The sequence below is a fragment of the Nilaparvata lugens genome, chromosome 7 (assembly GCF_014356525.2).
Source record: "Nilaparvata lugens isolate BPH chromosome 7, ASM1435652v1, whole genome shotgun sequence".
NCBI classification, from domain to species: Eukaryota; Metazoa; Arthropoda; class Insecta; order Hemiptera; family Delphacidae; genus Nilaparvata; species Nilaparvata lugens.
Window position 1 is genome coordinate 3,895,465 of NC_052510.1, and position 18,509 is coordinate 3,913,973.

An 18,509-nucleotide genomic window follows, 5' to 3' on the forward strand; every position below is an offset into this window, starting at 1 on the left:
GTTGTGACGTCAAGATGGGCGGATTTGGCAGTAGATGTTGGCTACAGAGGCTAGACTTCCCAGCGTGTCTACTCTATAATAATAATAATGTGTTCATTGTTATTCGATTAACAATGAATATGAAGATAACAACAGAACAGCCTGTCAACTGACTTATGGGCCATCCTGTATTATATTTAGTTGATCATTACCAACAAAAATTAATATTAAATCAGATATACCGGGAAAACTTGAATTATAATATAGAAGGAGGTGGTAACAGAGAATCGACAGCTCTGTAGTCCTATCATTTCCATTGACTATAACGTGAAACTAGGACGTGGATTAGTGATTTTGGTGTTTGGTTTTGTAGTTTTGAAGATTGAGAAAAGCTTTTTCAAAATAAAATTTATGAGAAAATGAAGCATAATTATCACAGTTTTCCGTCATGGGAGATTATGGTTATGCTGGCAAAGTGGAACTTCCTAAGGGACTTCCCTCAATCCAAGCCATACGCTAATAATAGTCTAATAATAAAGTGAAAGGGCAGTTTAGTTAGTACCTTTTAAGGTATTACCATAGAGAAACAATAGCGTAAGTGGATATCCCATGGTATAGGGCGTTTATGTCGCAACTTCTACTGTTATCTCAAGCCGATTACTGTCGATTTTTACTGTTTTGACCGGGTAAGGGTGTATGAACGGCACAATGTGAGAGACTACCCATGGCGTTTATGTCGCAACTTCTACTGTTATCTCAAGCCGATTACTGTCGATTTTTACTGTTTTGACCGGGTAAGGGTGTATGAACGGCACAATATGAGAGACTACCAGCGTCATAAAGCTTCACGGGAAAGAAGTTCGTGGACTATAGGCTTGAGATAACAGTAAAAGTTGCGACATAAACGCCATATACTATGGGATATCTACTTAGACTATTGTTTCTCTAAGGTATTACCCTTTTTAGGTCAGTTTAGTGGGTTTACATCCAGTGTTGAGAGTGTGACTATGCCCCCTACATGGCTAGGTTCTCAACACCGGAATAGACAGTCCCACACAAGGTGGGCTTAGCTTGCTGTAGGTCCACGTTATAATGTCAGTGAAGAGAGATAGTAGAACAACGTTGCCGATCCTCTGTCTTGTCAATGCCTTCTATAGACGTTAGCTAATACAGGTTTATTGATGTAATATTAACTGTTCATTCTAGTTTTAAATAATGAATTATATTTTATTCGTCAAGAAATTATATTTTTCAATAATTTTATAAAACATGAAATATTTTGTTAATTTATTATTAATTCTACATTGTTAAATGACGATCTGGCAACAGAGCAAAGCGTGAAAGAGATAGCGCTATCTGCTTTGTTGAATGATAGACAAGGATAGCAGTACCATTGCTAATCAAACACACTGCCATTATAACGTGGACCTCACTATAGACTCATAACAGGGCGTAAATGCATTTGGCCGTCTTTGGAGAGAAAAAGTTAGGTTACTTACTGTAAATTTTCCGACGATGTAGTAACTTCTACTAGTTGCTCGTTGCTAAATTTTTTAACCGATTTTTCTTTCTGGAGTACAACCGCAGCATTTTGGTCCAATTTATTCAGAAATTCTTCGGCCTTGCCCGTTATTCCAGTCAGCCAAGCCATGTTTCTGAAAAAATAAATTCTATAGTCATTCATTACCGTAAATTTATACGTTATTCCAGTCAACCAAACCATATTTCTGAAGAAAATAATGAAATAAAAAAGATTTATTCATCCAAAAAACAGTATAATAACAGGAAAACCTGTTTCTTATCATCGAAACATTAAAATGTACAGTAATATAATGATGTAACATAATGATAAAGTTTTTTTATAAGAATGAATAAAACAAAAAAACGCCCCGAGGCCTAGCCTGTGTGGGATAGTATGCATAAATTTTAAAACTAGATCTTAGAACTACGTAGATGGGTGATTTGATGCGACCGACTGGTCTCTAAATATTACAAATATGCTGCTAGAATGACATAAATTAGAAGAAACAAAGTGGACTTCACATAAATAAGCTATTATAATAGGATACACAATTCATTAAATAGCCTACACTGTCTACCAAATTTTAGTATATTAAATTAACCTCTAACTCTATAAAGGGTATGATGATGAAATCTATTTCACATAAAGCAATTCCACGAAAAAGCAGAAAGATACAAACACAAAGTATAAGCACTAAATTCATATTCATTCATTACCGTATAATTTATTTACAATCTAAAACAGCTTTCTCCCTACACAATTTGATAAATCAGGCCTGTCAATAATTTATTGAAGTTCGGTAGAAGGACACATTTTCAAAAATCTATATATTGTTATGTTTCAGTACTTAAAATAACACAAGTTTCATGAAATCTGAATGTAGAATTGTTTGCTCAGATTGTTCAATTCAGGTTGGATAGTTATACAGAAAATATAGACTACTGTACATAGGCCTATTCCAACATCGCTAATGTAAGCTTACACAAGTATTGTGTTGAAAATCAAGTTTGAATAAAGTTACTTGAATGAAGTTGATGTCATTTATCTATTTCCAAGATAAATGGGTAGTGTCATATAGAAATAATTCATTTCTTGAATATATTTTTGAAATTTTTTAAAAGGTTTAAAATTTGGTGGTTAGTCGAGAAGATATCAACTGAGTATTTTGAACTCACGAGTAATAATAAAATGAACACAAACTCTTCTCTCAGCCAATATATTTATTGACTAGTCAAGTTTGTTACAATGCAAATCAATACAAAATGCAAATTATATTCAAGGTTTTAAAATGGCACAGTAGCCTATAGTTATGACTACTTACCCAACTCATTTACAATGAAGGTTTCATTTATTTACAAGCAATAAAATTAAGAATTAATTTAGAGCACACATTTTACAAACTCTGGATCCGGGTTAAAAGGAAAACTGAATTAAAAACAAACATTGAAATGTAGTTAATGTCGTCTACAGTCTACGTCAGTTGTCAAATTACAATAGAATTTTCAACAGCTGATTGCAATAATTCTATAATTGTATAAGTATCGATACCTTTGATACTCGACTTACTGATATGTTAGTATCGACTTGATCGAACGGGAGAGGAGATCTCGATGCTACAGCCAAGAAAAGGCGGCAAAATTCAAATTTAAGTGCAATCACATTTACAATATTTAAAAATTCTAAACAAAATGGTGACAAGATGAGAATAATAAGTTAACAACCATTGACTAGGCTGACTAATAATTATCGAACAATAATTTTAGATAAAATCTTCGAATATATTAGGGTACGTAAATTATTAGAACTAATGAATAATACATGCTGAGAGTTCAATACTCTGCGTCTGTACGTATGAATGAATATCTATTTTATTAATTCATGGAGAATTGTAAAATAGAAAAAGATTAGAGGGAGAAAAATAATTACCACCCAATCACTCACCTAGTTTGATAACTAGGAACATCCCTGAACAATGCATGACAAACATAACATAGAAATACAATACCTTGAAAACAAAAATATATGGTATCTCAGATGCAAGCATCTGAGACTCAGAAAAAAGAAAAAGAATGTTAATATCCACCCTTCTATTTTTGTATAGGAGTCTTTTGGATTTTTGTAAAGTTATCAAGGGTTTCAAATGTAAGTGGAGCCCCAACAATATTTATATACCATAACTGATCTTTGAATCGAGAAGAGTAGGTAGTGCAAACCATAGCTGCCTTTAATAGTTTTCCATTATATTGAATTATTCATAGCCAATTTCAAATTAATATTTTCATTGAAGCTTTTTGAATTATGACGCATATAAAATACTTATCACTGATACAACTGTCTCAAGCAAACATTTACAACAATTATTTTGATTTTATCACAAAGAATATTTCTTTCTCTGTAGGATTTTTTTGAAAAACATCTTTTTTGATGTCCCTAGTTACAACTATCTTTTTACAACAGTTCCGCTCTCTTTATACTACAAAAGTAAATACAAATGAAGGTAATAATGAAGAAACGAATTATTATGATTTGTGCAAAAGTATACTTTTTATTTTACTGACGATAAAAAAGTCACATTTTACATGCTTCTTCCCACTTTATTCCTTCTTCAATTTCCATTGTTGAATAACTTCCATAAAGCTGCTGACTGGACAAGGGTTCGGACATCTAGGCATATTTAGATTTGAAGGCTCCTCTGTGTTACTATTGTTGTAGTAGAGCATCTGGAAAAAATAGGAATAATAAGAATAAAATGGTCAATATGTGGAACTATCTCATTTCAAAAATCTTAATTTCGTTTTTTGACGACACTACAGTCAAGTTTTTGAATGAAAGTTATTAAAAACTAGTTCTCACGTGTGGTGCGCTCTAAGATTTTTAAATCCATTATATATTTATTTATTTATTGACAATCACAAATAATTATTACCGTACAATATAGGTAATATGACTTTCAACACTCGAAAACTTCACTGTAAAGTGTCGTCAAGAATAGAGTTCAAAAAACAAATTATTAACTATAGTGAGGCCACGTTATAATGACAGTGGAGAAAGATAGGAAAACAACGTTGCCAATCCTCTGTCTTGTCAATTCCTTCTATAGACGGTAGCTGATACAGGTTTGTTGACAATATTAACAGTTCATTCTCAATATTCAATTATATTTTATTAAGCGAAAAAATAATATTTTAAAATAATTTCATACGGTAATGAATTTTCGTAATTAAGATGAAATATTTTGGTTATTAATTATTAATTCTACATTGATAAAAGACGATCTGGCAACAGAGCAAAGCGAGAATGAGATAGCGCTATCCGCTTTGTTGAATGATAGACAAGGATAGCATAATACCTTTGCTAATCAAACACTGCCATTAAACGTAGACCTCACTATATGAGAATGTATTTAACAGGGTGATACTCCCTCGTATGTCTCAACAAATTACCACTTCAAACCCTCGATAATTTATAATCAATTATTGCTGATTACACTTACTCTAACTTCATGTCCATGAATTTCGGATCTATGCAGTTCTATGACTAACGTGGCAGCCGGGTCTACAAAAGGAATATCCTCGAAACCCACGGCAGCCAAAATGCCGACTATTGTGACGTCATGAGCTCCATGTATCAGCATTTTCTCTCTCACTCTACCGTCCATCTTGCTCGAAATCCATTGATCGAAATCCTTCAGCAGAGGTCCTGTGTTGGTACAGCAGCAATAATTATAAGAAGATCTAAAATTATAGGCTTGAAACACAAAATATTCAGGCATTTTTCGATGGGTTTCAAATCCAGCAATTCGACCATGCGTCATATGCGACCATTCTTTTGAATTCATAGATGAATTCAGGGTTGAAAATAAAAATAGGAATCAATTAAGAATAATTTTCAATTTTACAAGTCCTACATGTTTAAATATAAGCTCATTCAAGTCCATAATATCTCAAGTTTTGTATTTTTTTTCTATAGGGCTACTTATAAATATAAATAAGAATATAAACCTGAGTACCCTTTTTTAAAATTATTTATAATTTTAAGCCAAATTATAAATTAATATTTTTATATAAACAGCCAAAAAATTATTTATAATTATTTTGAAAAGGGTAACTTACTCAGATTTATATATTTTTTCATATCTCAAGTTTTGTCTTATTTTTACTCTCCCAATATTCACATTCGAGATCACTTGAACGAATAAATAAATTATAATTATTCAGATAAATTAAAACAATAGTTTCAAAATTGAGTGAAGTGTTCCTTCAATTTGATTTTCTGGTATGGTTGATATGTGTGTTTTATCAAACCACCAAATTAAATATAGCATTCATTTTTGAATAGTCAATCAAAATTCTCATAAAAACTGGAAAAAATATTTCAAATAAAGTGAGGTTTTGTTTCCTTTTCTCGATACAAAAATATTGATCTAAGAATCTCTTTTTCCATTATTAGACCATTTCCCAGCTTTTATGATAATTATCACGGAATGCGAGAGATTTTTTAAATAATGCTGGACTCAAAGATCAATTGATTTTATTTTGTATAACCATGTTGTAATATTTGTGAAGTACTGATGATTATGTTATTATTCTGCAAGTTGACCACGGATAGCCTACTGGTTAGTGTGGTCAACGTAGTTCCTATTTTTCAAATTTTAATTAGGCTATCTATGCTTTTGTAAAAAGGAATAGAATTTCATGTTATTTCATATCAGTTAAAAATTGAATTGAATGCTGGGAATTTGAATAGATATGTATATACATGTAGATATATCTGCAGGTAATATTCGTCCATAGATTTATTTGAGTAAGAATTGAATTTGGTTGGAAGAGGTACATCAGTCATCATGCTTAATCTAAAATACTGTATTGTTCCCTCAAATAATTAGTAAGAATAAAATAATGAATTGATTGAACTTTGAAGTGAAAATGCACTTACTTTTGTAGTGACGATCGATCGACCTGTTGTTGGTCATCATCAGACTCTGCTGATGACCTGACTCTGATGTCTGATGATGACCAACAACAGGTCGAAACGATCGTCACTACAAAATAAGTAAGTGTATTTTCACTTCAAAAAAGTTTTTTTAAATTCAAGTTTAATTTTAACAGTGAAAAAGTATGGATATACAACAGAGGAATTGATTGAATTATATTGTTAAAATAATAGCATGCAAATAAAACATAGACCTACATTACAGGATTATAACAATAATCTTGTCTTATCTGTTCCATCATATTAGCTTGGATGATGTAATAAAACTAATAATATCTCATAATTGTGATTTTCATCTGGGGTGGGACTCACCTGAGAAAAGCTTATTCATAAGTGGAGTTGCCACTAATGTCAATCTGTAAATATCAGCAGCAACTTTACCCATTTTCTCTGGATATATTGGCTTGGTCCAGCTTGGTAGAGGATATCCATGGATATCCTGAGAAAATATTTGAATTACGTCACTTGTAGCATGGGTACACACTTTTGTAGTAAAATTACAATTTTTTCAAATGGCGATATGTGACTGCGGAAGTTCAACTGTATAATAAGCGCCATTTCAAATTAATATTTCAGAAACACAAAAATGAACTTGAATCCCTATAGTGAGGTCCACGTTATAATGGCAGTGGAGAAAGATAGGAAATCAACGTTGCCGATCCTCTGTCTTGACAATGCATTCTATATAGACGATAGCTGATACTTCTTTTTTAATGTAATATTAATTGTTCATTCTCGTTTAAAATGATCAATCATATTTTATTAACCAAGAAATAATATTTTTCAATAATTTCATAATGAATTTCTATAATTAAGATGAGATATTTTCTTAATTAATTATTAATTCTACATTGTTGAAAGCGAGAAAGAGATAGTGCTATCCGCTTTGTTGAATGATGAACAAGGATAGCAATACCATTGCTAATTAAACACTGCCATTATAACGTGGTCCTCACTTCAGCATAATCAGTAGAGATGTGATTGTGGATTGTTAATCTCCATAAGAACAATAATTTTAGTAAGAAGAATGAAGGTGTGAACCCATTTGTGTCCTGCAATAATATTGTTATTTTGCATTATTCAACAAGTGGGTAGATTAAATTTTTTCCCATTGACAGTGAATGCTCTTATAATTTTTTTAACCAGAATCCATTCTCACTGAAAGTGAATTTAAATTATTAGAATTTTAGGAAGTATTATCGTTATTTTGAATTTTCCAACAAATAGCTCAATTTTTCCTATTGACAGTGCTATTTTGAATGCTCCAATCAGAATTTATTATTCCCACTAAAAGTGGGTTCAAAGTTTTAGAATACACTCAATGAAATCACTTAACTACTTTATTGGGCTACTCTATTAAAATTAATAAAAACAATATAAAACATGAGGTACCCTTTCATTTTAAACATTTCAAAACTAGTTGTTTGAAATGTTTCAAATAAAAGGATACTCCATGTTTTATATTGTTAGTATTAACTCAATTATGTTATGGTTATATAATATAGAATGATATAGTAGATAAATTTCATAAGTATAGATAGGAACAATCTCTTTAATAATATAAGAGATATTGAATGAAAAAGACTAAGAAATTCTGAGTTTATCAGAGATTGACAATGGTGTGATAACCGAAACCGGTCTTTCTAATCTGTGGTTTTTGACAATTTCTTAGTCTTTTTCATTCAATATGAATAATTACCACAATATCAACTTCTCAACTACACAAAAAATATAAGAGATAATTTATACAAACATAGGTAGCCTACACTCATTAGATATATCAAACCGTTCCATGCAAACTATATACAAAAAAGAGATACTATTTTCATGATTAGTAGGATTAATTTTAACAAAAACTCTATCATCATCATCATCATCATCATCATCATCATCATCTCCATTATCATTTCAATTTTACTCATATACGGTACACTATGAATAAAAATAGAAATCATAGCACCCTTTTAAAATTGTTTATTAAAAAGTCACAAACGTACAGTACCGTACTTAGATTTTTGTGATAAACGTACGTATCACAAAAGGGGACTTTGATTTCTATTTTGATTTATATTCAAGAGTATCCCCAAAGACAAAAAGACGGTACAGTGTATATCTCTTGATGAAGATCAAGAAAAATAGTACAATAGAAAAATATTCATTAATTTTCCCAACCAAAATTATTGTCAATGTAAAAGCAATGAATCTGTTCATTTTTATATTGTTGTTTCTGAGTGAAAATGGACTAAATCTCAGTAAAGTGAAATCGTAACCTTATTTCGAACTTCAAAAACGCTATCTAAATTTGGGTGAGAAATAGTACAAGGAGTATCCTTAGTTTTTTCTCTCCCGATCAGTGATTTCTTGTAAGAATAATAATAATAATGCTGGAAATTTGAATATAAAATGTATCTGCAGACAATATTCATTTATCGATTTAATTGAGTAAGAAAAGGTTTAAACCCACAAATGAGTTAAGCGTCTTCAACTTGAGCAGAAATTAAAAATTATCTGTCTATAGCCTATTGATTAGAATTAATTATAATAAATTAATACGGTATAGACTACTCACACCATTTATTAAAGGATCGTGTATACTGATGTAGTCGAAACCACTGGTGATATTCATTCCACTATGCTTTTCTATGTAGTGGAAAAATTCTCGATCCTTCTCAAAATAATTTTTAAAATATTCATTTGTCATTTTATTTTTCTCATCTGTGAACTTTGGACACAACTTCGTGTCTGTGATAAGCTGTAAAAGTAAGACAACAATTAAATAAAATCAAATAATAAAATTGAATAGAATAGAGTGAATTCAATAAATTAGGTACCTAATGTACTTCAATAAATACTAGTGATAGAAAAAATATGGAAAAATCCAGAAAAGGTCAAGAGGTATTCAAAAGAGATTGAAGTGGATATTCATTTTCTCAAAGTTATCAATAAAATTTTGCTTATTCATAGTTTGTATCACTATGCTTGAGAAAAGAAATTTTATCAATTAGTATTATTTACAGAGCGGTCTTTTGTGAATTTATTTGTATGTCGATAAATATTTCTCAATATACGATTCATTTTACACTGACTTATCGATTATTGTTGAGAAAAATATCTTACACCCTGTCAAAAATGTTTTAATTTTGGATTTTATTAAATCAAAAAGTTACCTATTAATTCAAAGCTATTGTTCCTCTCATTTTGGTTTAGTCATCTTATTAAATTATAAATCCATACTCCTTAGAGTTTTGGGCATTCAGACTTAGAAACAATTATTGAAGATATGTTGAAGTATTGATGAAAACCAGATAGGCCTAGGTCTATCAGAAACCTCAGTATTTTTTCATATTATAAATAAAATTCTTTTGCAGTTTATAACATAAATCTGTGATATTATCTAACATTAATCATCAAAAAACTACTCAAAAATCGATATTCTATAATATACTAACTATTACCTTAAATAAACTATAGTTTCTCCATGTACTTCTATAGTTTTTCAACTTGTACTCTTTTGTTCTTGTGCATGTACATCATATTATATAATTATTCAAGAAATTATACAAGAAATCATCACATATAATTATTACTTTAATTGAACTCACTACTGGCGCTCAAGTGTTACTTTTGCCAGTAGAGCCAAAATTTTATTATTATTATTAATAGTTCCCTAATTTTTATGTATGTATTTTAGTTAAGTGCAGTAGCATATATTTATTTTTTGTAAAGCTTTTTTGTATTTTGTTTTTGGCAAATGAATTCATTCATTCATTCATTCATTCATAGTTCTTCATCTATAATAGAAAAAGTTAGAAAAACAGTGTTACCGATTCTCTGCCTTGCCACTGCCTTCTATAGAGGGTAGCTGATGCCAGTATATCTGAGGTAATATAAACTGCTCATTCTTGCTCAATCTTGAAATAATCGATTGTATTCTATTTCTCAAGAGAATATTTATTTTCAACGATTGAATAATCAACTCTTCTGAATATGACTCATGAGTTGTAGAATCGTTTTCAGGTGGTTCGGAAACAACCTATAACAACCTACAACATGGTTGTCCATTCATCCCTCATTATCATCCGCCCTCATTACCCATGTACAAGCCTAGAGCTCAGCAAAAAAATCATAATTGAGAATCAATATTTTGTTACTAATATTATATTTCTACATTGTTAAAAACAATCTGGCAACGTTGCGGAGCTAGGAAAGGATAGCGCTATCCGCTTTGTTGAATGATAAATAATGACAGAGATAGCACAACAACGTTGCCGATCCTCTGTCTTGTTAATAATGCCTTCTATAGAAGGTAGCTCAAACAGGTTTATTGATACAATATTAACTGTTCATTCTCGTTTAAAGTAATCAATTATATTTTATCAAGCAATAAATTATATTTTTCAATACTTTCATAATGAATTTCCACAATTAAGATGAAATATTTTGTCAACCAATTATCAATTTTTCATTGTTAAAAGACGATCTGGCAATAGAGCAAAGCGAGAAAGAGATAGCGCTATCCGCTTTGTTGAATGATAGACAAGGATAGCAATACCATTATAACGTGGACCTTACTATAGTTGGATACTCACTTCAGTTTTATCAAGATGATACTCGGTGAAAATTGGTATGGGCTGCCAATGGAGAGTTGGATGCCAGAGGTTGGCACCCCTTGGCGGAAACATTGCTGCCAACAGAACAGCCACACTCATCATGGTTCTGGCTATCGGTGTGCTCCTCACTTTCAAATCTGACGGTTGGTAGCCATGTTTGAACAAATCACTGTACCGTTTGCCTAGATTCTGTCCCATCTTGTACATTTGTTGTTTACCTATCTGCAATAATTTAAATATAAAAAATCAGGTTAGACAGTGAACACTTCTGAATTTAAACATCAACAGTCATACCTGAATAAATGAGTAAACCGTTTGCCTAAAATCTAAACACCTTGCAAGATGGGATTCTTGTGAAATTGTTGTTTTTTCTTTTTCTTCGATGGCCCTACAGCCCAAATCGAACCCTGGCCGCCTCAATCCTGCCTCTCCAAACATCTCGATCCCTTGCCTTTTACCTTCAATTTCTCACATGAAGTACCTATATCTCTTGCATCCTTTGAGACTTCATCCATCCATCTCAGCCTTGGTTTTTCCACTGGTCTCTGTCCACCTGGTTGTCCTACAAACATTTTTTGGGGGGTCCTCATGCCCTCTACATGACCTGCCCATTGCAAGCGCTTCAAACTAATGTACATGAATAGGGGTAGCTCCTTATAGAGTTGCGCCAACTCATCATTATTCCTTATCCGCCAAACTCCTTCCTCACATACAGCTCCATATATTCTCCGTCACATTCTTCTTTTCCAACGATCCAGAGTGATTGCAGCCCTACATGTTAGTGCCCACACCTCACTTCCATAAGTTACTATTGTGCGGACTATTTATTTTTATTTTTAAAGATTTTATTTGTGCGGACGGTTTATTTTTATAAAGTCTGACCTTGGTTTTTCTGTGGACATTTCTAGATTTAAATATTTCCAGCAGAGAGAAGAAAGTGCGGTTTGCCATGCAATCTTTTTGTTGTTCACCTATCTGTAATAATTTAAATTTGAAAAATCATATTTTGATGATTGTCTTAATAATTTCAAAGTCGAAAGAAATTTTACAAACTTACCTTTGTGAGAGATCCTTTCCCCTCTGGCCAAAACTCTGACCCTTTGTATGGATCAGTTGGATAGGTCAGTAGAGGAGCCCTAGCTCCATGACGAGGGACCTAAATTTAAAAATATAATAATTAAAATAATCTCCCATTAATACTTCGTACCGGTATGCGGCACTGAATTGCTATTTAAATGATTTTTGTAAAGAAAATTGAGTCATTACTGAAATTGAAATTTATCAGATATTGTGATTTATTTCTGAAGAAAATAATATAGGTAGTCTACTTACAGTGATAATTAAAAAAGTAACCATATTATTGTAATGAAATTACAATTGTTTTTAGAATAATAATGAATTCGATTTCAATTTGAATTGAAATAATGTAATAACATTGAAATAAAATAATATTGAAATTGATGTTGTTTTCCATGACGAAACACTATATAATAAAGCTTTGTTGTGTAGTTTTGACACCGTTAATTTGTAAATATTTTAAACCCGCTTAAATACTGGCTCAATGAGGGATGTATTTATTTCTGAGGATTAGCTTCATCACCCTGAAGCTCCTCCTTAAGAGTGAAATACATTCCTCAATTCATCATAAAAAGTAAGTGTTTTTTTTTAATATTCACAAAGTAACATAGTGTCAAAAGTACAACAAAGTTTACAGATGGAAATTACAGAGATATTGCATTTACTCAAATGCTAATGAATTAATACGATGCAAATTAAATACTGTAAACCACCCCGAAGACTTTTGCAGCTGCAAATTAACATTGACAACAGTGTAAACAGCTAGATCATTCAAATGCTAATGAATTAATACGATTCAAATTAAATACTGTAAATCACCCGAATACTTCTGCAACTGCAAATATTGACAACAGTGTAAACAGCTAGATGGAGCTTTTTGGAGCTATTGGAATTTTTGAATAGTAGCGCTCATCGAATTTCCATCTAGCTGTTTATCCTGTTGCAATATTCGCAGTTGCAGAACTCTTCGGGGTGATTTACAACATTTAATTTGGATTTTTGTTTAGTAAGTATTATTACAGCAAAGTAAATAGAATTATTTCCTGTACTCAAACTAAGATAATATTTTATATTAATACTTTTTATACAGTACTATGGGAAAAATAAAATATTATCAGCAAAATATATTATTGTCGAGCAATAGGCCTATTAGGATTTAGAGATTCTGTATGGTAACATAAAATATTGCGCTAGGTTACTAAGCTTTAGAGATAATGATGATGTAACGGCATTTACACTGATCTATTACAAAGATGCACTTCAAACTATCAGCATATCTTCTCAATGTTTCCTATCTAACCAATGCTGCCATTATAAAGTGAATCGCACTATAGGCAGATTTAGTTATTTAGAATATAGTAGGACCACCTTATAATGGCAGTGGAGAAAGATAGGAGAAAAACGTTGCCGATCATGTTTTAATTAATAATGACGATTGTCTCAACATATTGGTTGTATGTTTTATGGCAATAAACGATGATTAATTTGATCCTCTGCCTTCTATAGACGGTAGCTGATACAGCTTTATTGGTGTAATATTAACTGTTCATTCTCGTTTGAAATGATCAATTATATTTTTCATTAAGCATGAAATCATATTTTTCAATAATTTCATAATGAATTTTCATAATTGAGATGAAAATATTTTGTTAGTTAATGAATAATTCTACATTGTTGAAAGACGATCTGACAACAGAGCAAAGCGAGAAAGAGATAGCGCTATCCGCTTTGTTGAATGAAAGAGAAGGATAGCAATACCATTGCTAAAATTAAACACTGTCATTATAACGTGGACCTCACTATAGGAGACTATTAATAAATTGCTGATAATATTCAATTCAATTTCAATTTATTCATTCTTTGCACATTTTACATAGTTTAAATACACAAAAATACAAAATAAATAAAGAGTACAAAAGAATGTGTAGCTCGCAAGACTTTCGTCTGTTCGCGAGCATGAGTAAGAGAATATAAAGATTGAGAAACGTAGAAAAGAAAAAATATTTATAAAATAGAATATAATAAATGACTAAGAATAGCCTAATGGTAAAATAAATTTGAAATACAGAGTGAAATGAAGAACAGTTTTTTTTTACAATATAAGAGGGAAAACCTGAGAAAGAGAAGAAGCACAGTGAATGCACAAGTCAACTGGTGATGAGAAGAGGTGAGTGGAGAAACGTAAATTTAGAATTTGTTATAAGCTACTGCCTTTGATTACTGAAAACGTCAGGTGATGTTTTGATCCATGATAAGATTTCTTTTCTCTTATAGCAATTTTGATTGTCTGATATGAAGTCTTGTGGTATAATATTTACTAGTTTGTCACATCTATACGGAAATTGCATTCTACATACTGTTAGATTAGTTTCAGGTAAGTCAGATCTCCTGTAAGTTTGGCGCGTGTTATATGGAGTAATTCGGGTATTGAAAAGATTTTTGTTTTTTAATAAATATGAAATTAAATTTTTCAAGTAGAGTTGTTTGATTGTAAGTATGTTAGATTCCTGGAAGAGAATTCTAGTAGGATACAGCCTTGGTTTGCTTAGTGCCACTTTTATTATATGTTTTTGAACATTGAAGATCTTGTTTATATGACATTCAGCAGTACCCCCCCATACCCTAATTCCATATTGCAACACAGATTGTGCGTAAGCAAAGTAGGCCATTCTAGTAATTTGTTGCATTTTCAACTGGCTCATTTTGTAAAATTTATTTGTTAGATACTTGACCTTGTGACATAGAGATTGGATCTGGGAATCCCATCTCAGATGACGGTCAACAATTATTCCCAGGTATTTAACGGTTTTAGAGTCCTCTAGTTTAGGACAGTCACAATCATTCAAACCTATTTTATTACATGTGATATTATGAATTTTCAAGTTTATTCGGTTTACAGGTTGAGTAGCAGCATTTGGTGTGAAGGTCATGAATGAAGATTTTTTATGATTCAGAGTCAGGGTATGATAGTCAAGCCAGTTCTTGACCCTGGAAATACCCTTCTCAGCTGATATTTTAGTACTCTCCCAGTTATCACCCGAAAAAACTAAAGTGGTGTCGTCGGCAAATGAGATTGTTTGACCATTTTGCAAGTCGAGATTCAGGAGGTCATTAATGTATAGTATGAATAAAATTGGTGAGAGTACAGTCCCCTGCGGTAAGCCGTAATCTAAAAGATTTTCAGTACTGGATTTATTTTCAATTGATAATATTTGAGAGCGACCTTCAAGGTAGCTTGTAAAAAGTTTCAGGGGCAAACCTCGAATTCCAATTCTATTGAGCTTTTCCAACAGTTTGGTGTGTGGGACAGTATCGAATGCTTTTTTCAAGTCAATAAAAATTGCAATAGATTTTTTATTATTACTAAAATTTTCAGTTAAAGTTTTTACTAATAACGAAATAGCGTCTTCTGTGTTTTTTCCTTCTTGAAATCCAAACTGGTTAGGGTGAATCACCTTACTCACAACCATGTATTGTACTAGCCGCTTTTTAATAAGCTTTTCCATGATCTTTGAAAATCCACTTAGCAAGCTTATTGGGCGGTAGTTATTGGGATCGTCAACATCTCCCGATTTATGTAAAGGTATGACTTTAGCCACCTTGAACTCCTCCGGAAAGAAACCTTCTTCAAAGCATTTATTAATTATAATTTTTAAAGGTTTAGCAATATAGTGGGCAATGATTTTTAGACAGCTATTATTTATGTTATCAATTCCTGGTGCTGAGCTGGATTTGAGGTCTTTAATTGTTTTGATAATTTCTTCCTCATTTGTCGGGAAAAGGAAAAAGGAATTTGGGAAACCTATTCGTGAAAAACGGGAATTTTGACTAGTTGGAGGAGGGATGTTTTTATTTTCTTTATTCAGTTCTTCTGCGAGTACTCTCCCGATAGACGAAAAATGTTTATTTAAAATTTCAGGATCAATATCAGTCTTTGAATTTTTCTTTTCTACATCAAGTATTTCATTTATGGTATTCCATGTTTTCCTGGAGTTACCTCTACTTTGCTCCAATTTATTTCTGTAATACCTAATCTTGGTTTCTTTCAGTAATTTGTTTAGGACGTTTCTATAGCGAGTGTAGCATTGTTTCATTTCGTTATTATGTGGTTGCTTCTGTAGTTTTTTGTGCATTTTATTTCTGGTTTGAATAGCTCTTATTAGTCCGGTGGTGATCCAGTTCTTTAGTGGTTTATTTCTGTGTGATGTCTTTATTTTGATAGTTGCATTTTCAATATGGGTTGAAAGTTTTTGTTCAAAAGAGTGTACTAGTGTATGGATGTTATTATTATTTATTACCTCCTCCCAATCTTCATTTTCAAGATTTGAAATTAATTTATTGAAAACAATTTTTTCAGTAATAGTGTTTGCTAAATTTATAGTTTATAAATTTGCAGTTTATATTATAGTGAATACTTGATTAATGTGAACAAAATATATAAAAAATGATTGCACAGTTTATTACGATACTGATTAGCCTACAGTTATAGTTCTGAGGTAACCAAACACCTACCTATTTAAAAAGAAAACTTTATTTTCAAACACATAATTATAAAATATATAGGGAATAAGAGAGAAGTGCTCTAGGTAAAGTTTGGCAGTAGACTGACTAAAAGTACTATGATCGAGCATTACAATGGAATACAGCTTCAGCAATAATATTAGGTGTTACCAGTTGTAATTTACGACATAGAATGGGTTTACTATTATAAAAACCCTCAAACAGCCAATAGCTAGAGGGATTAAAATAAATGTTTACTGTTTATATTGAAACTGTATTTTAAAATAGATAGGCTTAATTGAAAATATTGTTTTTCAAAGATTTACTTACCACTATAACAAACTCCAAAGATGTATCCGCCGTTGCATCTGTTAACACTGAACTCAACAAAACTAATACGGCAAAACCAAAAACACCTAAAATTAACGTGAAAATACTTCCACAAAATATCATTTTTGTGTTGGAAGCTTTCCAAAATGTTGTCATTTCACGCTAACTTCCTGTATAGGGGAGGATGAATATTTATGGAAATATTTATACTATCAATAAACGTACAGAGCTATAATGTTTTACACAATGGAATGAAAGTTTTATCGCTGTATAAGTTACAAAATGAGAGATGAAAATGTAAAGCTTTCTATTAACGGTATAGGCTCATAGGCTCACTATACAGTTACATTCAAATAGTAAGATTCATAAAAAACAATAAAATAAGTGGGATTACGGATATTCAAACAGCAAGATTCATGAAAAAAAAATGAAATAAGTAGGATTAAATATCAAATAACAATGTATAATAACTTTAACAGATATTAAACAATATAATTCAGGATGAAATTGGAACTAGAGTCATCTCCTCAGCAACTCTATCACAACTGAAATTGATAAGTTAGATTCATCTAATTTCTGTTCATAGTTCTAATTACTCTTCGAATTATATAATAATGAACGCTTGGAAAGTTTAAGATAAGTAATGAAGTGGGTAATAGAGGTATAGAAGTTAGATAATGTCACTATAAATAGTTTACATAATTAGTTGACTAAAAATATCCTGCAATACAATGTAGATAATATACTGAAGCTGTTGGATATTGAGGTAGGTAATAATAGAAGAGCTGTAATTTATCTATTTCTGGAATATTTTGTGGTACCGGTATTTCTGAAAGTACAGATAAGGGGAATCAATGACTGATAAAGGAGAAAATAATATAGATAAAACTCAGATGGAGAATTAGAACACTGCATGATATATTGAGGTCCACATTATAATGACAGTGTTTGATTAGAAATGGTATTGCTATCCTTGTCTATCATTCAACAAAGCGGATAGCGCTATCTCTTTCTCGCTTTGCTCTGTTGCCAGATCGTCTTTTAATAATGTAGAATTGATGATTAATTGGCAAAATACTTTATCTTAATTCATTATAAAATTATTGAAAAATATAATTTCATGCTTGATAAAATATAATTCATTATTTTAAACTAGAATGAAGAGTTGATATTACATCAATAAACCTGTATCAGCTACCGTCTATTGATAAGACTGAGGATCAGAGGATTGATTGATTGATTGAGTAAAAAGTGATACTTTAGTATTATGTTTCAGGGAGTAAAGTAAGTACTTGAGACAGTAGGTGAAGGAAAACACTATTTTTAATTAATTTGAAACTTTTTGCTATCATATAAACACTTTCAATTTCTATTAATATTGTGTTCATTTGAAACTGTTTTCTATAATATGAACATAGATTATCAATTATTAGATGTAAATGACTTGAATCTCTGATATATTATAGTCCACTACAATTTATACTGAGATTATAAGTAGG

The 18,509-nt window shown here is 31.2% G+C and overlaps 2 protein-coding genes across 2 annotated transcripts in view; both read right to left on the reverse strand.

The window, feature by feature from the left end:
* LOC111058879 (golgin-84-like) overlaps window positions 1-3,030 on the reverse strand; it is an 83,313-nt gene extending 80,283 nt beyond the window's left edge. Inside the window, exons 1-2 of the mRNA XM_039433452.1 lie at window positions 2,823-3,030; window positions 1,479-1,634 (exon numbers count right to left, since the gene is read on the reverse strand). Of these exons, the coding sequence (XP_039289386.1) occupies window positions 1,479-1,630 (152 nt within the window). The 5' untranslated portion in view covers window positions 1,631-1,634; window positions 2,823-3,030. The remainder of the gene's footprint in view (window positions 1-1,478; window positions 1,635-2,822) is intronic.
* Window positions 3,031-4,026: 996 nt separating this feature from the next.
* LOC111063598 (prostatic acid phosphatase) lies at window positions 4,027-17,682 on the reverse strand. Its single transcript, XM_039433460.1, has 7 exons — window positions 17,011-17,682; window positions 12,161-12,259; window positions 11,083-11,325; window positions 9,063-9,245; window positions 6,806-6,932; window positions 4,995-5,200; window positions 4,027-4,221 (listed from the first exon to the last, which is right to left on the reverse strand). Exons 1-7 carry the CDS (start codon window positions 17,164-17,166, stop codon window positions 4,096-4,098), a joined length of 1,140 nt encoding a protein of 379 aa, XP_039289394.1. The 5' UTR covers window positions 17,167-17,682; the 3' UTR covers window positions 4,027-4,095.
* Between the last annotated feature and the right edge of the window lie 827 nt (window positions 17,683-18,509).

What these genes read in the sequence shown, in the direction of transcription:
- LOC111063598 (XM_039433460.1), bottom strand. Translation starts at nt 17,166, where the DNA reads ATGACAACATTTTGGAAAGCTTCCAACACAAAAATGATATTTTGTGGA. An exon ending in ACGATCCTTTAATAAATGGT is followed by an intron (nt 6,933 to 9,062) that starts GTGAGTAGTCTA and finishes ATATTTTCTCAG; the next exon opens with GATATCCATGGATATCCTCT. An exon ending in TTCATGGACATGAAGTTAGA is followed by an intron (nt 4,222 to 4,994) that starts GTAAGTGTAATC and finishes TATTTTTTCCAG; the next exon opens with ATGCTCTACTACAACAATAG.